Source organism: Salmo salar, chromosome ssa07 (assembly GCF_905237065.1).
Source record: "Salmo salar chromosome ssa07, Ssal_v3.1, whole genome shotgun sequence".
NCBI classification, from domain to species: Eukaryota; Metazoa; Chordata; class Actinopteri; order Salmoniformes; family Salmonidae; genus Salmo; species Salmo salar.
The window spans coordinates 35,589,113-35,614,799 of NC_059448.1; the positions used below are offsets into that span (position 1 = coordinate 35,589,113).

Here is a 25,687-nt window from a genome sequence, read left to right on the forward strand (position 1 = left end):
AGTAAGTGTGATGCCTCCACTCACCTCACTTCAGTCTGTCGGTGAACCTACTCTCCCCAAGTAGAGCCCCACCAGCCATATAATTTGGGATGCTTTTAAGGCATACATTAGGGAATGATAATTTCATATTCTGAAAAAGTTAAATCTGAGTTAGAAATTAAAATGAAAGAAAAATAAATAAATAAATCACTAGAAAAAGCCCATAGAAAATCTTTACAAGGTAAAGAAGAAAATATAATTTCTGAACTTAAGCAGGAAAATGATCTTTTACTTTTGAAGAGAGCCAACAATTACAGGTTAAACTCAAATAAAGCATACTACAATGGTTCTTCCTTTAAAAGTTACCAGCTTATGCCGCGACCGTTAGTGGTAGATGGTGGCATTCTGTCATTGCACCACACTATCACAAGGGGGAGTAAGAACGCTGCTCTCTCGGTAGTCTAAACTGTGGCACAAATTGACTTTTCGTAAATTAATGGAGAGTCTCTCTTCTCTGGCACTAGAGTCCTGCATCAGGCAACAACAACAAAAAACTGTCGGTGGTCCTGGAGTTAAGAGAAAACTTGGGTAAATGCAATGGGGGAATTACACTTGACATGTTGCCTGAAGATTTTCAAAAATTAGGCACGGTGGGCTTTTGGTTTCTTTCCCTCTAAAAACAGAAATAAATAATTCTAAAAAACAAATTAGCTTTATTTACAAATTAGTAAGAATGTCTCACCCCATGTTCAAGAATGGCCCTTTTTCCTTTATTCAGATTACAACCGCTCACTTTCGGTTATTTAAAAACGAACTCTCCAAAACATCCTTAAAAAAAACACGCAAATAAACCTGGTAAACACAGCCCTCACAAAACTAACTAATACATGCCAAACTAGTTATAAGATACACAAAACATTGCAGAAAGCCTATACAACTAAACTATTGGAACCAAGACCTAAAAATAACAGATATTGCCACATAAAGGAGGGAGTGTTGGAACACAACTAACTAAATGACAGTTAACAAAAATGTACGCTTAATCCAGTATAAACTAATGTACAGAATTGTTTATACAAGAGACAAAAATCACAAATTTTACAGCACAACAGCAGAGTCATCTCTAAAACTAACAGTGCTATAAAGTCCAAAAGTTATGGGCGGAGTTAGAGAGTTGGCTGTTTTACAATATCAATTAATTACAATATCAATTTTAAGACATGGCATATGAGGGTGCGGTGAGATAGTCCAACCCATTGGGTGACTGTACTTTTGTCATCAATCATTTATGAGGTTGATAATGAGAGTGCATAACTTCCAAGTTTTCTGCTTCACGCGTTTGATTGGCTGCTGCAGCTGCAGGGGCCATCTCGTGCATGTGTGTGTATGTGCCATTGCACGAAGTGGGTATCAGGGTAAGTGCTCCAGGGCTGTGGTGTAGAACTGTGAACAGATACAGAGTACCGAACCCTGGAACAACCATGCAACAACCCCTGCACGACAGCGTCTCAACTCCAAGCCCTCGCCTTTAGAGGCTAAACTCGATTGAAATCAAATCAAACAGTGGAAGATTGATTACACCTGTTTCTATTTTCTTTCTCCCTCACCCCATCTATCCACATTCAAACGTGTTACACTGGTTTCAGACTCAGGGGGACTGGTCAAAGATCACAGGTGTCTTTCACAAGAGAGTAAGACACAGACACACAGAGATAGAGAGGGTGACAGAGGCAGTGTGTGAGGCCTAAGACTCTGTTCTGTACAGGGCTAGGCTGGGAGGAAAGGTGTGTGGGAGGTGTCAGGTGAGCCAGCCCCTGGTGTATGGCAGGACAAAGACATCTGAATCGTACAAGTAATGGACAGCTAAAACAGCAGCTACCGCTAGATTGCTTGTAGACTGCTGACTTTAGACTGGCTAATGATGCTCTAAGGAATCTGTATGAGCATAGGAACTGCTGTTTAAGTAATGCCTGTATATAAGCCGTATAAGCACAGGTTATATAAATTTGATTTGATTTGAGGTTATATCCTGCGATAAAGATAATTTCACCCCAGTGCCTTTGTTATACATTTTTCTTTTGTTGATTCAAGAGGAGAGAAGCATCCGGCAGCATGGTAAAAAATATTGCGGTACATATTCTGCTGTTCTATCGCACGTGCGATGATGTCAGAGGTAAAAACAGTGTCCATTGATTGCAGGAACTTCTATGTTGTTGTAATATCCCAAACGGACATGGCAGTTTCTCCAATTAAGGATTCAAGCTTTAAGGTAATGTCCAGGTTGCAATACAAGATGGTGGGCCTAGATTCTGTCCTGATTTGTAGACAAGTTATATCATCACATCATTTTCTGTGAAACCAGAGGCCAGGGGAAATGTAATCGCTAATCAGAGACTGGAAGGAAAAACAATCTTTGGATGCATCCCAAATGGCACCTTCTTCCCTACATAGCACACAACTTTTGACCAGAGTCCTGTTCAAAAACAGTAAAGGGAATAGGGTACCATTTTGGGCTGCAGCCTTTTTGTCTGTTTCATTAGCCTGAGAAAAGGCTTCCCATTATGTGATAAACAAATAGATAATGAGGACTCATTTGCTGCATATTGGCCTCAGTACATGCCAGCGGGCTCTGACATTTGGCTGTCTGTGGCCTGTGGTGGCTCACTGCAGGGGGGCCAGGAGGGGATAGAGGCGAGAGGGGTAGAGGAGAGAAAGAGGAGAGAGGAGAGCAGATGGCAGGCACAGTGGAGAGGAGTGGTGAACTCTTCAACTCTCTGTCAACACACACAACAAGAAAACTAACTCTGTGTCTGCACATGCATGTGCGCACACCCACACACAAATATACTCAGTGATTAGAGTGGCTGACCAGAACAAGGTCTGTGAACCACAGGAAGCTGTCATTATCCCCCCAGGCTAACAGGCTGACTACACCGCTTGCGTCGCGTGCGCTGCAAAATAAATTTAGACATACATGTTATTCAATTATTGCTCGCGTCTGCGTTGCCAAGGGCTAAAATAGAAGTCAGTTCTATTTCTGACGCAGATCGCGCTGCAAGTCCTGCCTCTCCCATCTCCTCATTGGTTTATAGAAGCAGGTACCCACATGCCATCTCCTCATTGGTTATACCAACGTGGGTGACTGAAAGACGAAATAGGTCGGTGGCGGTCAAGAGAAGAAAAAGCCTGGAAGTAGCAGAGATGACTAGAAATGATTCGGTTGACTGTTTTATGTGTGGATTAATTGGCGGAGTAGAGGACCTTGTGCATTTCAGGTAAAACAACAACTCAATGTTTATATCCCAGGACAAATTAGCTAGCAACAGCAAGCTAGCTAAATAGGACAAATTAGCTAGCAAGTGCAAGCTAGCTAGCTAAATTGCCATAAATGTTTAATGCTTTTCGACCTGTCCCCAAATTAATGTCATTGGTTCAGAGTTTGTTTTGATATTTTAACCTGCGTGTCGTGATCGCGTTTGGTGTGGGGGGACAAAATACATTTATGCACGATGGCGCACGCGCACAGCCGGTTTGGGTTCCATGTAATGCCAAGCTAACAGCCTAACAGAACCATGGCATCACTACGCACCACACTCATTACTTAACTCCTCTATGGATCATTCAGTTTACTGGAGGTGGAGGAGGGATGCAATAACCCTTTAGACTCTGAGTCAATTCAATTTTCTATCCTGCATTGAGTTGAATTGCATTGGAATGACCCCCCCAATCCAACCCCACAACAAAGAAGCAGTGAATAATGGATTACTGAAGCCTGTTTTTTTTTTTTATCAGTCATCATGTCAATGACTTGCTAATCCCTACCAGGGGGGCCTAGTGTTCACTCCATCAATACTGAACCTTGCTGTAGTCCAGTGAGGAGAGAGGCAGAGTGTATGTCTCAAATGGTACCCTGTTCCCTTTATAGTGCACTACTTTTGACGAGGGCCCATAGGGCTCTGGTCAAAAGTACTGCACTATATTGGGGAAAGAGAACCATTTGAAACTCAGTCAGAAAGTGCGGGCAAGAGTAGCCTGGAGCTACCAGAAGAGTATAGTAGTGTGAGAGGAAAGCAGAATAGTGAGAGTTAGTGTGCTCTGTACTGTCACTGGATGGTAATCACAAGACCCAGACGAAAGGTCACTGCTGAGAGAGACAGACTGGGTGTGGGAGTAAAGGAGCAGACTCTGAGGCCTGGCCAACCTGTGGAGATAGTGCCAAGGGCTGGGCTGGGGTCAGGGTGGGTGGGCTGCTGGTGGGGACCAGCCCCACTGTGGGGTGGATTTCCTGGGGCTATCAACTAGAGTCTGAGGTCGGCTTGATGGAGGCTAAGGTCAAAGCCAAAGCAACTTAATAGGGGCAAAGCCAAAGACTAGGGTGGGTTAGCTAGCTGGGAGCCAAAGACCCAGTTTTGGATGTGAGTTTGAAGGGAAGAAGCCCAGAGGTAGGATTGTTTTTCGGGGGATCAAAGCCCTATTACTGGGGTGGGTTTGCTTGAGGCAGGCTGGCCTGAACAGCAGGCCTCGGCCTGGGATGATGGAAGGAGGTAAGGTCTGGTCTCTGGTCCTCCTCTGCCTGCTAAATACTGGACCTGAGACTGGGAGGAGAGCTCTGGTCTAATGTCAAGTTCTGGTCCTCCGCTGCCTGGCTGCCTAATTAGGTCAAACTTATTACCAGCCTTTCTGCCAAGAATAGGCCTGGCCTACAAGACATCAGTGGTCAGTGCAGAGGAGGGGACTGGCTAGCTAGGGCTGCAGATGGTCAAAGAACAGTCAGAGCAGGAGGCACAGAACACTGACAGGGAGAATGTCAGCCACACACACAGACTCAAACACATACACACAGACTTGCACGCGCACGCAAACAGCGGCATTAACCCAAGTCTCATCCTGTGACACGGTCGCCGTGGTGACTCATTGTATAGCCAATCCACACATTTAGATTGAACACTCATTTCAGTTCTCAGGATCACACTTCTCTCTTTTCTCTGCCTATACCTCTCTTTTATGCCTCTCTCTCTGCAGGGTATCACACTTATCCCCAGAGGGAAATGCCAAACCTCCATCCCATTCCAAGTAGAACCATACAGTACTGTATGGAATTAAATAAGAAGAAAAGTGAATATGGCCCTTAGCTCTATAGTCAAAAAGGTATAGTTCTCTTGAGGTTTCACAGTGGGTGTAAGGTAGGAGTGTAAATCAGTGGTGACTGTATATATACAGTGCATTCGGAAAGTATTCAGAACCCTTGACTTTTTCCACATTTTGTTACATTACAGCCTTATTCTAAAATGGATTGAATAAATACAAATCCTCAGCAATCTACACACAATACCACATAACGACAAAGCAAAAACAGGTTGTACATTTTTGCAAATTTATTACAGATTTAAAAACAGAAATACTTTATTTATATAAGTTTTTAGAGCCTTTGTTATGAGACTCGAAACTGAGCTCACGTTTCCATTGATCAACCTTGAGATGTTTCTACAACTTGATTGGAGTCCACCTGTGGTAAATTCAATGGATTGGTCATGATTTGGAAAGGTACACACTTGTCTATTTAAGGTCCCACATTTGACAGTTCATGTCAGAGTAAAAACCAAGCCATCAGGTCGAAGGAATTGTCTAAGAGCTCCAAGACAGGATTGTGTCGAGGCACAGATCTGGGGAAGGGTACCAAAACATTTCTGCAGCATTGAAGGTCCCCAAGAACACAGTGGCATACATCAGTCTTAAATGGAAGACTCTTCCTTGAGCTGGCCACTTGGCCAAACTGAGCAATCAGGGGAAACGGGCCTTGGTCAGGGAGGTGACCAAGAACCCAATGGTCACTCTGAGAGCTCCAGAGTTCCTCTGTGGAGATGGCAGAACCTTCCACAAGGACAACCATCTCTGCAGCACTCCACCAATCAGGCCTTTATAGTAGAGTGGCCAGACGGAAGCCACTCATCTGTAAAAGGCACATGACAGCCCAGTTGGAGTTTGCCAAAGGCACCTAAATACTCTCAGAATATGAGAAACAAGATTCTCTGGTCTGATGAAACCAAGATTGAACTCTTTGGCCTGAATGCCAACCGTCACGTCCGGAGGAAACCTGGAACCATCCCTACGGTGAAGCACGGTGGTGGCAGCCATCATGCTGTGGGGATGTTTTTCAGCAGCAGGGACTGGGAGACTAGTCAGGATTGAGGCAAAGATGAACAGAGAAAAGTACAGAGAGATCCTTGATGAAAACCTGCTTCAGAGTGCTCAGGACCTCAGACTGGGGCGAAGGTTCACATTCCAACAAGACAACAACCCTAAGCACACAGCCAAGACAACACAGGAGTGGCTTCGGGACATGTCTCTGAATGTCCTTAAGTGGCCCAGCCAGAGCCCGGACTTGAACCTGATCGAACATGTCTGCAGAGGCCTGAAAATAGCTGTGCAGCAACGCTCCCCATCCAACCTGACAGAGCTTGAGAGGATCTGCAGAGAATGGGAGAAATTCCCCAAATACAGGTGTTCCAAACTTGTTGTGATATCATTTTTTTTGTTTTTGCTTTGTCATTATGGGGTATTGTGTTTAGATTGATGAGGGAAAAAACGATTGAATCAATTTTAGAATAAGGCTGTAACATAACAATATGTGGAAAAATCAAGGGGTCGTATACTTTCCAAATGCACTGTATGTTCAGCTGAAGAGAGAGATGGACGAAGGTAGAGAGAGCAAAAGAAAATGAGCAAAAGCAAAAGGGAGAGAAAAAGGATAAAGAGAGAGAGAGAGAGAGGAGAGAGGAACACTGATGGTCTAAAGGAGGGAGAGGTACAGAGAGTGATGAAATAAAGACAGAGAAAAAGAGAGCCACCTCTCTTCCCCCTCTCTCTCCCAGGGGAGGACGAAAGGAGGATAGATGGATGCGAGTGTTAGGGCCTCTGGCGCGTCGGTGGCAGTCTGCATGCCAAGCTGTGTGTGGTGCAGCGGTGCAGCAGGGATAATACTAAATCAGTGGGCACTGCAAACACTATAAATCAACTGCGAAACACATACACACAGGCGCATGCTCACACGTGTACACACACACACACCAACACACACACACAGAGCCCCTCGCGACATGCGCCACTGAACCTCTGCATATTCAACCACACACCAGTTTCAATTCAATTTGCACAGAGAGGGAAGAAGGAAGAGAGGGAGGGAAAAGGAGGGAGAGGAAGGTTAATGAGGGACTAGGAGGTAGAGGAAAGGAGAACTTCGAAACGGGTCTTATTAAAGTTGAAGAAGCATCCATTGACCTAAAACTCTTCAGAGTGTGGTTGAGAGAAGAGAAGATGCATGCAGGGGAAGGCAAGAGAAGATACATCCGTCAATAAGAGAAACGGAGAGAATAGAAGAGAGGAACTAGGGGAAAGGGCCCAAAGTCTGAATCCTGCTTCATGCCAATGTCACCTTGCAGCAGCTGCTGCTGTCATCCCACTAATGCAGCCAATGTGACCCCTGATCCCTGTAGTTAATGATGAGCGTGGTGCTGGTCTGGGATGTGCTGGGAGAGAAGAGGACACTGGCTGGCACACTCTGTTCAGCCCTACTGGGACTCACATTCATACTTAGTGGCACAGTCTCAAATGACACTCTATTCCCTGAATAAACAGTGCACTACTTTTAAACAGCACCATCCTTGGCCAAATGACCAAAGCCCAAATGACACACTTTCTTAAATAGAGCAACAAGGGAATAGAGATAGAGACCTCACTCATTCAAATATAAAGTGATGGAAACATCACTATTAAGTGGGGTATTTTTCTCACCCAGAACGTCAGTTAAAGGTGATGTATGTATGACAACATACATTTCCATCCTTCTCTCTCTTACCTGGAAATCTCTCTCATCTAGAATCTCTTTCCTCCATCGTACCAGGAAAGCAGCACACACGTAGAGATGGAAGTGAGAGAATCCCTCTGGTTCAGCCTGCAAAGAGAGAGAAAGAGAATTACACAACTAAACACATTTTCTAACATATCCGGAGTTAGCAACAGTGGAACGACAGTGAAGATAATACTGTACCATCCTCCCAGTGCCCTCCATCTGCATCTCTCCACTTAGGCCTACTCTACCTTGACATTATGTTTGATAGGAAGACAAATCTACACTCAGAGTGGGAATTTGGACGCTTACTGCCTGGCAGAGCGAGAGAAGACGGGAAAAATAGAAAGAAGATATTAAATATTTTCTGTCACAATCAGAGAATTTACAATCGACTAGAAGCTGAAAGACAAATCCGTTAAATTTGCCCTTTACTTTTTCTCCTCCCTTCTTTCAGACGCTCATTACATTTCCAGGCCGGCTTTTACAGGGCTGAATAAAGGAGGGGAATTAAAATGAGAGAGAGTGAGTCTGAGATGGCCCTCGTCTATTGTCCTGGATAGCCATCATCTAAAGGGCTATCCGGGGGAAGACAATTAAAGCTCTTAAAACAGACTGAAGAACTAAAGGAGTGGAAATGGGACAATATGTTCAAGTGCTTACAGTAATACTGGTCTTCACAAACTCTCAACATCGAGTCAACTCATCTGCATACAGTTGAAGTCAGAAGTTTACATACACCTTAGCCAAACACATTTAAACTCAGTTTTTCACAATTCCTGACATTTAATCCTGGTACAACTTCCCTGTCTTAGGTCAGTTAGGATCACCACTTTAGTTTAAGAATATGAAATGTCAGAATAATAGTGGAGAGAACAATTTATTTCAGCTTTTATTTCTTTCATCACATTCCCAGTGGGTCAGAAGTTTACATACACTCAATTAGTATATGGTAGCATTGCCTTTAAATTGTTTAACTTGGGTCAAACGTTTTGGGTAGCCTTCCACAAGCTTCCCACAATAAGTCAGGTGAATTTTGGCCCATTCCTCCTGACAGAGTTGGTGTAACTGAGTCAAGTTTGTAGGCCTCCTTGCTCGCACACGCTTTTTCAGTTCTGCCCACAAATGTTCTATATGATTGAGTTCAGGGCTTTGTGATGGCCACTCCAAATCCTTGACTTTGTTGTCCTTAAGCCATTTTGCCACAACTTTGGAAGTATGCTTGGGGTCATTGTTCATTTGGAAGTCCCATTTGCGACCAAGCTTTAACTTCTTGACTGATGACTTGAGATGTTGCTTTTCTCCCTCATGATGCCATCTATTTTGTGAAGTGCACCAGTCCCTCCTGCAGCAAAGCACCCCCACAACATGATGCTGCCACCCCCGTGCTTCACGGTTGGGATGGTGTTCTTCGGCCTGCAAGCCTCCCCCTTTTTCTTCCAAACATAACGATGGTCATTATGGCCAAACACTTCTATTTTTGTTTCATCAGACCAGAGGACATTTCTCCAAAAAGTACGATCTTTGTCCCCATGTGCAGTTGCAAACCGTAGTCTGGCTTTTATATGGCGGTTTTGGAACAGTGGCTTCTTCCTTGCTAGCGGCCTTTCAGGTTATGTCGATATAGGACTCGTTTTACTGTGGATATAGATACTTTTGTATCTGTTTCCTCCAGCATCTTGTACCTGTTTCCTCCAGCAAGGTCCTTTGCTGTTGTTCTGGGATTGATTTGCACTAAAGTATGTTCATCTCTAGGAGACAGAACGCGTCTCCTTCCTGAGTTGTATGATGGCTGCATGGTCCCATGGTGCTTATACTTGTGTACTATTGTTTGTACAGATGAATGTGGTACCTTCAGGTGTTTGGAAATTGCTCCCAAGGATGAACCAGACTTGTGGAGGTCTACAATTTTCTTTGAGGTCTTGGCTGATTTCTTTTGATTTTTCCATGATATCAAGCAAAGAGGCATTGAGTTTGAAGGTAAGCCTTTAAATACATCCACAGGTACAACTCCAATTGGCTCAAATTATGCCAATTAGCATATCAGAAGCTTCTAAAGCTATGAAATCATTTTCTGGAATTTTCCAAGGTGTTTAAAGGCACAGTCAACTTAGTGTATTTAAACTTCTGACCCACTGGAATTGTGATACAGTGAATTATAAGTGAAATAATCCGTCTGTAAGCAATTGTTGGAAAAATTACTTGTGTCATGCACAAAGTAGATGTCCTAACCGACTTGCCAAAACCATCGTTTGTTGACAAGAACTTTGTGGAGTGGTTGAAAAACGAGTTTTAATGACTCCAACCAAAGTGCAATTGACTACTTCCGGATGCTGGAGTGAGTAGTCGTGCTGTACTTCGCTCCGCGGGTAATATTACATTTCATTACAACGGAACGATTTGATTAGTGTAATGTTAGCTAGCTAGCTACATAGTTGTCTTTGCATCAAGGATAAAGGTGTAGCTAAAGGTGTAGGTGTAGCTTTGAGAAACTAACTTTGAGAAACTAACAAGGTTAGCTAGCCAGCTAGCCAGCTGTATTCGTTCGTTCGCGCCGTTTTCCAAACGGCGTCAACATCATCACATCACAACACCATAGCCACTGCTAGCTAGCCAACTTTACCAACTAGCAGCACTGTAGAAACTAAATACATTACAACGGAACGATTTGATTAGTGTAACGTTAGCTAGCTACATAGTTGTCTTTGTATTAAAGATAAAGGTAAACGCAGCCACTGCTAGCTAGCCAACTCTACCAGCTAGCGGTACTGTATCATTTTAGTCAATAAGATTTTTGCAACGTAAGCTTTCGAGTCGTGTAGTCCACTTGTGTAGCTAGCAGGACTGACTTTGTGTTAGCTAGCCAACGTTTAATTACTTCTGCGTTATTAAAGGAACTAGACACGGACACGAATGATCCATTGGTAGTTTGTTGTAACCAAGTATTGGTGCTAACCATGTGTTATTGGATGCTAGCATGCTAGTTAGCTACGGCGTCATAGGACACGGTGCACTGAGTGGGTTTCACGGAAGAATACTGTACCAAGTTATCTAGCTGAATAAACTAAGTTTGAGCCTATTCCTGGAAACATTGAATCACTGTAGTTTACATCAATTATCATTTCTAAGTGGAAGTTGGAAAAGTTATATTTGAGTGTTTCAGTGAATGGTTAGTGAGGGAGGCCCTCGGCTCTCTCGCTTCCCCAGTTGTTTAGTTAATTTTCATTCCAATCTCCTTTGCATTAGCGTCTATCCCTGTTCTCTCCTCTCTGCACAGGCCACACAAACGCTTCACACCGCATGGCCGCTGCCACTCTAACCTGGTGGTCCCAGCACGCACGACCCACGTGGAGTTCCAGGTCTCCGGCAGCCTCTGGAACTGCCGGTCTGCGGCCAACAAGGCAGAGTTCATCTCAGCCTATGCTACCCTCCAGTCCCTCGACTTCTTGGCGCTGACGGAAACATGGATTACCACAGAAAACACTGCTACTCCTACTGCTCTCTCCTCGTCTGACCACGTGTTCTCGCATACCCCGAGAACATCTGGTCAGCGGGGTGGTGGCAATGGAATCCTCATCTCTCCCAAGTGGACATTCTATCTTTCTCCCCTGACCCATCTATCTCCTCCTTTGAATTCCATGCTGTCACAGTCACTAGCCCATTCAAGCTTAACATCCTTATCATTTATCGCCCTCCAGGTTCCCTTGGAGAGTTCATCAATGAGCTTGACGCCTTGATAAGTTCCTTTCCTGAGGATGGCTCAGCCCTCACAATTCTGGGTGACTTTAACCTCCCTACGTCTACCTTTGACTCATTTCTCTCTGCCTCCTTCTTTCCACTCTTCTCCTCTTTTGGCCTCACCCTCTCACTGTCCCCCCTACTCACAAGGCAGGCAATACGCTTGACCTGATCTTTACTAGATGCTGTTCTTCTACTAATCTCACTGCAACTCCCCTCCAAGTCTCCGACCACTACCTTGTATCCTTTTCCCTCTCCTTCAACACTACTCACTCTGCCCCTACTCAGATGGTATTGCGCCGTCGCAACCTTCGCTCTCTCTCTCCTGCTACTCTCTCCTCTTCCATACTATCATCTCTTCCATCTGCTCAAATCTTCTCCAACCAATCTCCTGATTCTGCCTCCTCAACCCTCCTCTCCTTCCTTTCTGCATCCTTTGACTCTCTATGTCCCCTATCCTCCCAGCTGGCTCGGTCCTCCCCTCCTGCTCCGTGGCTTGACGACTCATTGCGAGCTCACAGAACAGGGCTCCGGGCAGCCGAGCGGAAATGGAGGAAAACTAGCCTCCCTGTGGACCTGGCATCTTTTCACTCCCTCCTCTCCACATTTTCTTCCTCTGTTTCTGCTGCTAAAGCCACTTTCTACCACTCTAAATTCCAAGCATCTGACTCTAACCCTAGGAAGCTCTTTGCCACCTTCTCCTCCCTCCTGAATCCTCCTCCCCCCCCTCCCTCTCTGCGGATGACTTTGTCAACCATTTTGAAAAGAAGGTTGACGTCATCCGATCCTCGTTTGTTAAGTCAAACGACATCACTGGTCCTGCTCACATTGCCCTACCCTATGCTTTGACTTCTTTCTCCCCTCTCTCTCCAGATGAAATCCTGCGACTTGTGACGGCCGGCCGCCCAACAACCTGCCCGCTTGACCCTATCCCCTCCTCTCTTCTCCAGACCATTTCCGGAGACCTTCTCCCTTACCTCACCTTGCTCATCAACTCCTCCTTGACCGCTGGCTACGTCCCTTCCGTCTTCAAGAGAGTGAGAGTTGCACCCCTTCTCAAAAAACCTACACTCGATCCCTCCGATGTCAACAACTACAGACCAGTATCCCTTCTTTCTTTCCTCTCCAAAACTCTTGAGTGTGCCGTCCTTGGCCAGCTCTCTTGCTATCTCTCTCAGAATGACCTTCTTGATCCAAATCAGTCAGGTTTCAAGACTAGTCATTCAACTGAGACTGCTCTTCTCTGTGTCACGGAGGCTCTCCGCACTGCTAAAGCTAACTCTCTCTGCTCTCATCCTTCTAGACCTATCTGCTGCCTTTGATACTGTGAACCATCAGATCCTCCTCTCTACCCTCTCTGAGTTGGGCATCTCCGGTGCGGCTCACTCTTGGATTGCGTCCTACCTGACAGGTCGCTCCTACCAGGTAGCGTAGCGAGAATCCGTCTCCGCACCATGTGCTCTCACCACTGGTGTCCCCCAGGGCTCAGTTCTAGGCCCTCTCCTATTCTCGCTATACACCAAGTCACTTGGCTCTGTCATATCCTTACATGGTCTCTCCTATCATTGCTACGCAGACGACACACAAATAATCTTCTCCTTTCCCCCTTCTGATAACCAGATGGCAAATCGCATCTCTGCATGTCTGGCAGACATATCAGTGTGGATGACGGATCACCATCTCAAGCTGAACCTCGGCAAGACGGAGCTGCTCTTCCTCCCGGGGAAGGACTGCCCGTTCTATGATCTCGCCATCACGGTTGACAACTCCATTGTGTCCTCCTCCCAGAGTGCTAAGAGCCTTGGCGTGACCCTGGACAACACCCTGTCGTTCTCCGCTAACATCAAGGCGGTGACCCGATCCTGTAGGTTCATGCTCTACAACATTCGCAGAGTACGACCCTGCCTCACACAGGAAGCGGCGCAGGTCCTAATCCAGGCACTTGTCATCTCCCGTCTAGATTACTGCAACTCGCTGTTGGCGGGGCTCCCTGCCTGCGCCATTAAACCCCTACAACTCATCCAGAACGCCGCAGTCCGTCTGGTGTTCAACCTTCCCAAGTTCTCTCACGTCACCCCGCTCCTCCACACTCTCCACTGGCTTCCAGTTGAAGCTCGTATCTGCTACAAGACCATGGTGCTTGCCTACGGAGCTGTGAGGGGAACGCCACCTCCGTACCTTCAGGCTCTGATCAGTCCCTACACCCAAAGAAGGGCACTGCGTTCATCCACCTCTGGCCTGCTGGCCCCCCTACCTCTGCGGAAGCACAGTTCCCGCTCAGCCCAGTCAAAACTGGCTCCCTCACGACGCCAGGACAGCGGAGTCAATCACCACCTTCCGGAGACACCTGAAACCCAACCTCTTTAAGGAATACCTGGGATAGGATTAACCTGTTAGGGCTAGGGGGCAGTATTGACACAGCCGGATAAAAAACGTACCCGATTTAATCTGGTTACTACTCCTGCCCAGTAACTAGAATATGCATATAATTATTGGCTTTGGATAGAAAACACCCTAAAGTTTCTAAAACTGTTTGAATGGTGTCTGTGAGTATAACAGAACTCAAATGGCAGGCCAAAACCTGAGAAGATTCCATGCAGGAAGTGGCCTGTCTGACAAGGTGTGTTTTATCTTGGCTCTTTTTATTGAAGACTGAGGATCTTTGCAATAACGTGACACTTCCTACGGCTCCGATAGGCTCTCAGAGCCCGGGACAAAGCTGAAGGATATCGAGGCAGGCTTTGGCTGAAACACTTTATCGCTTTTGGCAAGTGGCCGCTCAGAGTACTATGGGCTTTGGCGCGTGCCCGAGTCGACCGAATGCTTTCTTTTCTTTTGTCTGTTTACGTAAACGCAGATTCCCGGTCGGAATATTATCGCTTTTTTATGAGAAAAATGGCATAAAAATGTATTTTAAACAGCGGTTGACATGCTTCAAAGTACGGTAATGGAATATTTAGAAATCTTTTGTCACGAATTGCGCCATGCTCGTAACCCTTATTTACCCTTTCGGATAGTGTCTTGAACGCACGAACAAAACGCCGCTGTTTGGATATAACGATGGATTATTTTGGACCAAACCAACATTTGTTATTGAAGTAGAAGTCCTGGGAGTGCATTCTGACGAAGACAGCAAAGGTAATAACATTTTTCTTATAGTAAATCTGACTTTGGTGAGTGCTAAACTTGCTGGGTGTCTAAATAGCTAGCCGTGTGATGCCTGGCTATCTACTGAGAATATTGCAAAATGTGCTTTCACCGAAAAGCTATTTTAAAATCGGACATATCGAGTGCATAGAGGAGTTCTGTATCTATAATTCTTAAAATAATTGTTATGCTTTTTGTGAACGTTTATCGTGAGTAATTTAGTAAATTCACCGGCAGTGTTCGGTCGGAATGCTAGTCACATGCTAATGTAAAAAGCTGGTTTTTGATATAAATATGAACTTGATTGAACAAAACATGCATGTATTGTATAACATAATGTCCTAGGGTTGTCATCTGATGAAGATCATCAAAGGTTAGTGCTACATTTAGCTGTGGTTTGGGTTTATGTGACATTATATGCTAGCTTGAAAAATGGGTGTCTGATTATTTCTGGCTGGGTACTCTGCTGACATAATCTAATGTTTTGCTTTCGTTGTAAAGCCTTTTTGAAATCGGACAGTGTGGTTAGATTAACGAGAGTCTTATCTTTAAAATGGTGTAAAATAGTCATATGTTTGAAAAATTGAAGTTTTTGCATTTCTAAGGAATTTGAATAACGCGCCAAGGGATTACACTGGCTGTCGTCCCACCTAGCCCATAGAGGTTAAGTAATCTTTCTAACCCCCCCAAAAAAATATAGATGTACTATTGTAAAGTGGTTGTTCCACTGGATATCATAAGGTGAATGCACCAATTTGTAAGTGACGTAAATGTAAATGTAAACCTCCGACTTCAACTGAATGTATATTTGCATATTATCTCAGCCAAAATCAACAATCAAACAGTCTCAGAGAGAGGGAGCAGAGAGATACAGTGTGCGCATACTGTGTGTGTGTGTACATATGCGTGTGTGTCTGGGAGTGAGAGAGCAGCTCACACTAAGCAATAACCCAATAACCACATTGGGTCGGACTGGGCCAGCTTATGATTCATTCCACCAGTGTCTCTACAAAACTTCCCTGGGACGTCTCTCACAGACGCCATGTCAAGACCCTCTGAAGGAAGGGAATTTATTCCCACTTTCCTGAGTAAATAGTCAGGACTAATGATATTCTCACTGAAGAAGAGGGGGTTGTTCAAAAATTACATTCTCCATTCCTGGGCAGGCGTGCTGCAGTTCAGTGGCGCAGCACAGTGAAGCAAAGCACAGGGCGAGGGTGATATTTGCGTATTCACAGCGAGGGGCGACGCGCCGTCGTTTATGCCAGACACGGAGAGAACGTAATGAAAATCAATGGCTGTGTTCCTTCTTCAAGCCAATAACAGGCAGGACAGACAGGACAGGGATAGTGCTCTTCAAGGGTAACTAACTGTTGGAGCTACGGCTGTGGAAACATTCCCTTCACATTGAGGTTAAAACATACACAGGTTTGACACACTGCAGTGTGCAGACTGTTTAAAATGGATATAGCTGTGTAGGGAACATCGACTAGGCCTACAGCTAAGCAAATCACTTCTCTACATAGAAATTCCAACACATCTATGCTATGTACATGCTATGTACATGCTATGCTATGTACATATTATGAAACACATTAGTTACTATCAAAGTTTATACTTGCTCAAAATTATTATTCCTTTTTAACCTTTTATTTAACTAGGCAAGTCAGTTAACAACAAATTCTTATTTACAATGACGGCCTACCCCAGGCCAAACCCGGACGATGCTGGGCCAACTGTGCGCCCCCCTTTGGGACTCCCAATCACGGCCGTATGTGACGCAGCCTGGATTCGAACCAGGGACTGCAGTGACGCCTCTTGCACTGAGATGCAGTGCCTTAGACCGCTGCGCCACTCGGGAGTCTACTCCATACAATTCCCCCATAAAACTAAAACATACAAGAAAGTTTTGAGTCTTCATCATCCAACCTCTCTAACTTCCTACAAGAGGTCATTTTCAATAAGCAGACATTACTAATGGTAGACTAGTGGGTGTAATTATACATAATTAGAATTATACATGGCAGTGATGCCAGGGTACACCTTAAAGGAAAAAATACACTATATTTTGGTATCTTTTTCATTAGTCCACTGTTGATACGGAGTAAGATGCTTTTAGCTCCAAAGCAACTTTGCAGTATTTTTTTATTCATTATTTCTTAAATTTTTAGCCCAAAATGCCACTCCAACATAGCTCGTCCTATTATATATTTATTTCTTAATTCCATTCTTTTACTTTTAGATTTGTATATATTGTTGTGAATTGTTAGATACTACTGCACTGTTTGAGCTAGAAACACAAGCATTTCGCTACACCGGCAATAACATCTGCTAAATAAAATTAGATTTGTTACAGTTCCAAAATGTTGCATGTCAGCAGTCACGTTTTCAAGAAGCAAAGTGTCACTGGCCACATCATCATGATGATGTGTTTCGCAATATCTTGAAAACTTACATGCAAAACATTTTGGGACTATATCAACAATGGACTAATGAAAAAAAAACAAAGATAATTTAAGTGGAGTTTTCCTTTAAGTGTCAGTTAACGGCAGCAGCGTCTACTCGTGGATCATTTTAATTGTTTCTCTCTCACTGCTCCTCGGGGGAATGGGACCATGATGGGACCTTAATAAATGACCACAATAAAAGAAAAGGCACGGGATGCTCTTTCTCCTTCTCTCTCTATGACTTTCCTTGTCCTTTTTGCCTTCCCAATCTGTGCCTTTGCCTTCTCTCAATACATTTTTTATATGTAAACTTTATTTAACTAGGCAAGTCAGTTAAGAAAAAAATTCTTATTTACAATGACGGCCTACCGGGGAACAGTGGATTAACGGCCTTGTTCAGGGGCAGAACGACAGATTTTTACCTTGTCAGCTCGGGGATTCGATCCAGCAACCTTTTGGTTACTGGCCCAATGCGCTAACCACCTGCCGCCCCAAAATACATCTTTGCACTTTGTCTGTCTCTCTCTCTCTCAGCCCCTCTCTCTCTCTCAGCCTCTCTCTCTCTCTCTCTCTCTCTCTCTCTCTCTCTCTCTCTCTCTCTCTCTCTCTCTCTCTCTCTCTCTCTCTCTCTCTGTCTCTCTGTCTGTCTCTCTCTCTCTCTCTCTCTCTCTCTCTCTCTCTCTCTCTCTCTCTCTCTCTCTCTCTCTCTCTCTCTCTCTCTCTCTCTCTCTCTCTCTCTCTCTCTCTCTCTCTCTCTCAGCCCCTCTCTCTCTCTCAGCCCCTCTCTCTCTCTCTCAGCCCCTCTCTCTCTCTCTCAGCCCCTCTCTCTCTCTCTCTCAGCCCCTCTCTCTCTCTCTCAGCCCCTCTCTCTCTCTCAGCCCCTCTCTCTCTCTCAGCCCCTCTCTCTCTCTCAGCCCCTCTCTCTCTCTCTCTCTCAGCCTCTCTCTCTCTCTCTCAGCCCCTCTCTCTCTCAGCCTCTCTCTCTCTCTCTCAGCCCCTCTCTCTCTCTCAGCCCCTCTCTCTCTCTCAGCCCCTCTCTCTCTCTCTCAGCCCCTCTCTCTCTCTCTCAGCCCCTCTCTCTCTCTCTCAGCCCCTCTCTCTCTCTCTCAGCCCCTCTCTCTCAGCCCCTCTCTCTCTCTCTCTCAGCCCCTCTCTCTCAGCCCCTCTCTCTCTCTCTCAGCCCCTCTCTCTCTCTCTCAGCCCCTCTCTCTCAGCCCCTCTCTCTCTCTCTCAGCCCCTCTCTCTCTCTCTCTCTCTCTCAGCCCCTCTCTCTCTCTCAGCCCCTCTCCCTCTCTCAGTCCCTTTCCCTCTCTCTCAGCCCCTTTCCCTCTCTCTCAGCCCCTCTCCCTCTCTCTCAGCCCCTCTCCCTCTCTCTCAGCCCCTCTCCCTCTCTCTCAGCCCCTCTCCCCTCTCTCAGCCCCTCTCCCTCTCTCAGCCCCTCTCCTTCTCAGCCCTCTCTCTCTCTCTCTCTCAGCCCCTCTCTCTCTCTCTCTCTCTCTCAGCCCCTCTCTCTCTCTCTCTCAGCCCCTCTCTCTCTCTCTCTCAGCCCCTCTCTCTCTCTCAGCCCCTCTCTCTCTCTCAGCCCCTCTCTCTCTCTCAGCCCCTCTCTCTCTCTCTCTCTCTCTCTCTCAGCCCCTCTCTCTCTCTCTCAGCCCCTCTCTCTCTCTCTCTCTCTCTCTCTCAGCCCCTCTCTCTCTCTCTCAGCCCCTCTCTCTCAGCCCCTCTCTCTCTCTCTCAGCCCCTCTCTCTCTCTCAGCCCCTCTCTCTCTCTCTCTCTCAGCCCCTCTCTCTCTCTCAGCCCCTCTCCCTCTCTCAGTCCCTTTCCCTCTCTCTCAGCCCCTTTCCCTCTCTCTCAGCCCCTCTCCCTCTCTCTCAGCCCCTCTCCCTCTCTCTCAGCCCCTCTCCCTCTCTCTCAGCCCCTCTCCCCCTCTCTCAGCCCCTCTCCCTCTCTCTCAGCCCCTCTCCTTCTCAGCCCCCTCTCTCTCTCTCCCCCCCCTCTCTCAGCCACTCTCTCTCCTCCATCCCTCTCAGCCACTCTCTCTCCTCCTGCCCTCTCAGCCACTCTCTCTCCTCCTGCCCTCTCAGCCACTCTCTCTCCTCCTGCCCTCTCAGCCACTCTCTCTTCTCTTCCACCTCACTCTCAGCCTCTCCTCTTCCCTCTCAGCCAAACTCTGCCTCTCCTCTCCCCTCAGACAATCTCAGCCTCTCCTCTCCCCTCCCAGCCAATCTCAGCCTCTCCTCTCCCCTCCCAGACAATCTCAGCCTCTCCTCTCCCCTCCCAGCCAATCTCAGCCTCTCCTCTCCCCTCTCAGCCAATCTCAGCCTCTCCCCTCTCAGCCAATCTCAGCCTCTCCCCTCTCAGCCAATCTCAGCCTCTCCTCTTCCATCTCAGCCTCTCCTCTCTCAGCAAATCTCAGCCTCTCCTCTTCCCTCTCAGCCAATCTCAGCCTCTCCTCCTCCCTCTCAGCCAATCTCAGTCTCTCCTCCTCCCTCTCAGCCAATCTCAGTCTCTCCTCCTCCCTCTCAGCCAATCTCAGCCTCTCCTCTCCCCTCCCAGCCAATCTCAGCCTCTCCTCTTCCCTCTCAGCCAAACTCTGCCTCTCCTCTCCCCTCAGCCAATCTCAGCCTCTCCTCTCCCCTCCCAGCCAATCTCAGCCTCTCCTCTCCCCTCCCAGCCAATCTCAGCCTCTCCTCTCCCCTCCCAGCCAATCTCAGCCTCTCCTCTCCCCTCCCAGCCAATCTCAGCCTCTCCTCTCCCCTCTCAGCCAATCTCAGCCTCTCCCCTCTCAGCCAATCTCAGCCTCTCCTCTTCCATCTCAGCCTCTCCTCTCTCAGCAAATCTCAGCCTCTCCTCTTCCCTCTCAGCCAATCTCAGCCTCTCCTCCTCCCTCTCCGCCAATCTCAGCCTCTCCTCTCTTCTGCCCTCTCGGCCTCCCTCCCTCCCCCTCCCTCTCACTTCTTCTTCCCTCAGCCTCTCTCCCTCCCTCCCTCTCTCTTCTTCTTCCCTTTCAGCCAATCTTTCTCCTCTTCTTCCCTCTCGGCCTCTCTCTCTCAGCTTCTCTCTCTCTCTCTCTCCCTCTCCCTCTCTCAGCCCCTCTCCCTCTCTCCTTCTCAGCCCCCTCTCTCCCCCCCCTCTCTCAGCCCCCCCTCGCTCTCTCCCCCTCTCTCAACACCCCCTCGCTCTCTCCCCCTCTCTCAGCCTCTCACGCTCTCTCTAGCCCCCTCTCTCTAGCCCCCCTCTCTCTAGCCCCCATCTCTCTAGCCCCCATCTCTCTAGCCTCTCTCCCTCTAGCCCCCCCTCTCTCTCTAGCCCCCGTCTCTCCCTCAGCCCCTCGTCTCTCCCTCAGCCCCTCCGTCTCCTCTTCTTCCCCCTCCCTCTCAGCCTCTCTCCCTCCTTTCTTCCCCTCTCCCTCCTTTCTTCCCCTCTCCCTCCTTTCTTCCCCTCTCCCTCCTTTCTTCCCCTCTCCCTCAGCCTCTCTCTGCTCTTCTTCCGCCTCTCTCCTCTTTTTCCACCTCTCCCTCTCAGCCTCTCTCCCTCTCAGCCTCTCTCCCTCTCAGCCTCTCTCCCATCCTCTCTCTCTCTCTCTCTCTCTGTGCCAGGCCCTCTTCAGCGCAACCTGTTTAAAGATGTAAGAGGGCCACAAAGACGCCTCACAACAAGGACACTTATCCTACACATCGCCTACACGCACACACTAAAGAGAAAAGAGGGACGCATTAAGACGCTGCCTGTGCCACTATGGCAGTCCTCTGCCACGCGGTCAGAGCAGGATGTGTTGGAGTGAGCCAAGCTGCCCAATTCTATCTGCTTTAACAAGCCTGCTAATGAACATGAAGTACAAGACCTCTCTACTCACATTACAATAAGGACATGTCTGTTAAATAAGTCTTATGCCGTTTAGACTAGCCAATACATGTAGCGTGGAATGTAGGCTAGATTGGGAGAAAGGTCTTGCATAAAACGCTAATATGACTGGGATTTACCTTCTCGAGAAGGAGAGATGAAGCTGGAGGAGGAGAGGAATTAGAAAACAGAGGGAGAGATGGAAGAGAGAGAGCTAACACATGGCAGAACACACACCTCATCTCCACTGTCAATCACTCAGGCAGGGGGCAGGCAGAGAGGGTAGAGGGCGGAGTAGTAGAGAGACCGAGAGAGAGAGAGACTGATAGACCGAGACATAAAGAGAGAAACAGATAAACTGACAGAGAGCGAAGGAAGAAAAACAGAGATACAGATAGATAACGTGAGTGAGTAAGAGAGGGAAAGAGAGAGAGGGGGAGAGAGTGAAGTGTTTTGCAGAGTGAGTTATGTCTGGTTGATGATTGCCTATTGGTCTACCCTCACGGCTTTAATCTGACCAGCTGATGGGTAGGAATCAGTCGCTCGCGCACACACAGAGACACAGACACACACTTTATTAACAGAGGGACTTCTGGGAGTGAGTGTGTGATCACCAATCACTGTGATTACCTCAGCCCCATGTTCTTCAACATTTCTCTGAGTCTATATCTCATCTCACTCTCTCTCTCTCTCAATATCCTCCCATTCAACTCTATCTTCCACCCTCAGCCCTTCATACAGACTACCTCATCCTCCATATAAGATCTTCACACTAAAAGACTACAATACACCCTCTGATAATTACTCTATAGTGTGCCGTATGCTTCCAGACTTCCATCTCCAAGCTCCTTCCCTATTGTTATTCCTGGTGCCAGTCCCGGTGTCAGAGTCACAGTATTGGAGAAGACAGGCATTGGTTTGTCTGAGTGGGCCTGACCTGCAGACATGGTGTACAGTACTGAGGTTCACTATGTGATCAGAGGAGAGAGGTGCAGATTCAGGGAGACAGGAGCTACAAACTGCATCGCAAGCTGTCTGTCTCTCATCTCAACCTTAAGTCCCGTGTGGCTCAGTTGGTAGAGCATGGTGTTTGCAATGCCAGGGTTGTGGGTTCGATTCCCACGGGGGACCAGTACGGAGAAAAAAATTTATGAAATGTATGAAAATGTATGCATTCACTACTGTAAGTCGCTCTGGATAAGAGCGTCTGCTAAATGACTAAAATGTAAAATGTAACTAGTCATGTTTGTTGTGGGACTAAACTTCTGCTCTTTGTGGAAAACTGATCACACCAGGATTCAAACCCTGAAGCTGAGAGTAGCCAGGAGAGTTGAGGTAGTGGGTGATGTGTGTGTGCCTGTGTGTGAGGAAAAACTCATGCTGTATCCTGAGGGAGACAGAGGACATCCATGGGAAGGACGTGTGTGTGTGTGTGTGCGAGCGGAGTCAGATCAGCAGCAACACTTCACACACAGGGGGTTAGCACTTGGCGAAATGCTGCAGCATACTGCAGACCAGAGCAGTGTGAAAGCACAGCAAGGTGTTTACGGCGTGTGTTGGGTTCTGTGTGTCCTCACACGTGAAAGCTCAGTCCTGAATGGATTCCGACACAGCTTGGCAGTGTGTTTGTATGTCTACAGCATAGGGGGAAAAAGGACAGAGAGACAGAGGGATGAAGCGAACAGGGCAGTGGAGGAGAGGGATAGAGTGAAAGAGAGAACGGTGTAGAGGAGGAGAGAGGATGAGAAAGATGGAGAGCGGTGCATCAGAGGAGAGGTATAGAGAGATGGAGTGAGCAAAGCGGCAGAGTTCTGTTTTTTATAGAGAGCAGAACAGATTAAGTATTGATGCTTGGGGCCGTGTGGCTGACCCCACCTCTAACCCTGTCTGTGCCTGCTGGGGATTGGCTCTCTGTGTCACCAATCAGCCAATCATTATGAGGCCCCTGGGACCCTGGTGGGGAGGGGTAAAGGGGCTGGGGCCACATCCCTTAGGATCATTTTGCCGTTCCTGTGCCCTGCAGAGGTATACACACTTTCTCTTCCTTACTATATCTCCCTCAATCTCTCTTTAAGCCCTGCAGTCTCCATCTGTCATTCTCTCTCTCTGGATAGACATAATGTAATAAGGTAAAACATTACAGCATTCTCTGACAATATAGTCAACCAAAATATAGGAAAATAAAGAAATAAAAATCAGAACAGACAAATGTTGGCTATACCATTGTCAAAGATAACACTTACATTTTAAGTAAGAGTAGGGCCATTGGCAGTGCTTGAGTTTCAAGTTTGGGGAAGCAACAACAACAAAAATCATGTTTTATTTAAAAAAATTATCTTTAATGATAAGTATTCCATGCATCTATCATCGCATTTTCAGACTAATGTAAGATAGTGTACTATTTCTAATGTGATGAGTAGATTGGATAGTCCATAAATTAGGCTAATAATATAACTGATTCACTGTTTGCAGGATATTTCATGCAATTCTACGACACTTTACTCTCCACGACTGGAGATAATAGCAGCATTTTTAATACACAAAAATGACAGGCTAGGCTACTCTGCTGACACTGAAAAACTGAGAACGACATTGTCGTGAAAGCATCCATCTAATTGAGGCCGATGAAAAGGGGAGACACATTGTAGGCTTTGACGTCCATCAAGCCTGGATGAGGTAATTGCCCTAAAAAAAAAAACTGTTCAGGAGCACGAACTCACCCAATGATAGACAGTGAATATGCGAATTTGCGTGCCTCCCGACTTTAGGAAATGCCCTGGCCTTGTGATTTAAAAGAATCTGCAAATTCTAATGATAATCTGTGGCAAAATCATGCTCTCTGGTGTAGTGTTTTGAGGGATTGTATATATTTTTGTATAGACAGCAGTAATTATATACTGTAATTTTAGTAATTTACTTTAGGGGAAGCTTCTATTGGAGGCGCCACCTATAAAAATAGGGCAGATATGCTGTGAACCATTCCAACAGCTAGCACAGTTCTGCCTAAACCTAACTATCTTCCGCCCAGATGAACAAAGTTGTTTCTGGCCATAAAGAACAGGTACGTATGATTTCGTGAAAAGCAGCAAACGGACAGCATTGAGTCTTTTATTAAAGAATGTAAAACAAACAGAAACAAGCAATAGGCTACAGCTCGCTTCACAGTTTCCCTGCCAAATAGGCCTATATAATACCTTCCACAAAAGGTTTTGCTCGACAACAACACACGTAAGCCTGCATAGCATAGTTCTAGAGAAGGGAATCTACCTCTCTGTCTTGGGGCTCTTTACAATGGAGCGGTGTAGCAGTAGTGATGTGGGCAAAAATATATACAGTTACATATCAAGGATATTATTTTGGACGATATATCGTATCGTTTTGACAGTATCGTACCAGAACTCCAATTTTTCCTTCATAGCTTGTTCTCCTTTTTAAATAGAGAGCCAATTTGTTTTCAGCACTTATTTCCATGACTGAGGAAAAATAGTTTTCTCATGGCTCTCTCTTGTTCCTCTGCAGCGGACATGTGGTGAGAAATATTTTGGGGAAAAAAAATGGAATTGCAATAAAATCACAGTATTGAATTGCAATACATATAGAATCATGAGAATCGCAAATACATATCGTATCGACACCTAAATATTGTGATAATATCATATTATCAGGTCCCTGGCAACTCCCAGACCTATGTAGCGGCACACATTCTGCACCATGCATACCGTGTTTCTATCTTCCTGGTTACACAAGGGTGGGGGGGGGGCTTTCTGCTCCTTAACACCCCCTTGCTAATGCATTCACACAGAGCCACTTGCTAATTTCATGCTCCGTTGCAACAAGGATAATTTGGACACCCCTCTGTCAGGGACGAGTGGAGCGTGGAGGGAGGGAAGGAAGGGTGGGAACAGTGTGAATGTGTGTGTGAGGGGTTTTAGGAACAGTGGTTTGAGTTGGTGTGTGGTATGGGTATGAGAAGAAGCAATGAATGAACATCCATTACATGCAAACACACACTTTGTCTTTCTCTCTGGCGCACACAATCAAATGGTAGCCCACCTTCAAAAGTCATATTTACTCTATTTCAGTCCAGCCAGTCATATTGGTAATACAATGGTAATTCACACATTCCCTTCTCTGTGTGAACAGCTGTGGAGGGCTGCTGCATTATGTCGCCTGTTTGACATTTGACCTGTGATGTGCGGCAGAACCACCACCGTACTTCAGCGGTCAGCAGCAGAACCCCTAAGGGCTGTACATGCCATGCCCTGATCCTACCTGCATTAATGACACACACACACACACACACACACACACACACACACACACACACACACACACACACACACACACACACACACACACACACACACACACACACACAGGAATAGCCCTAGGGCTGGCTGCAGGCGTTTCCACCTCCAGGTCTGTCCACAGTAACTACCTGTGAGAGCGGATACAGGACCCAACCAATGACTACACTGTATAATAAGGCCACAAACGCACACGATGGCACGGCAGTCATGGCATGGCTAATAACAACCTGATACAAATCGAATAATCCCACGTGGTTAGACTGTGCAATTTACACGCATATGTAAGTCATTTACAAAGCAACTAAAGCAGGCGATGATAATGAATGACAATGTCTTGTGAGTGCATACGGACACATGGCGTTACATATGGAGGATG

At 46.4% G+C, this 25,687-nt stretch overlaps 1 protein-coding gene across 2 annotated transcripts in view; it reads right to left on the reverse strand.

Moving 5' to 3' along the window:
• The window catches only part of LOC106609109 (TBC1 domain family member 22B), a 187,820-nt gene that overhangs the window by 20,046 nt on the left and 142,087 nt on the right, over positions 1 to 25,687 (reverse strand). For both annotated transcript variants that reach the window (XM_014207530.2, XM_014207531.2), the window contains exon 13: positions 7,835 to 7,930. In XM_014207530.2, coding sequence (XP_014063005.1) covers positions 7,835 to 7,930 — 96 coding nt within the window. The remainder of the gene's footprint in view (positions 1 to 7,834; positions 7,931 to 25,687) is intronic.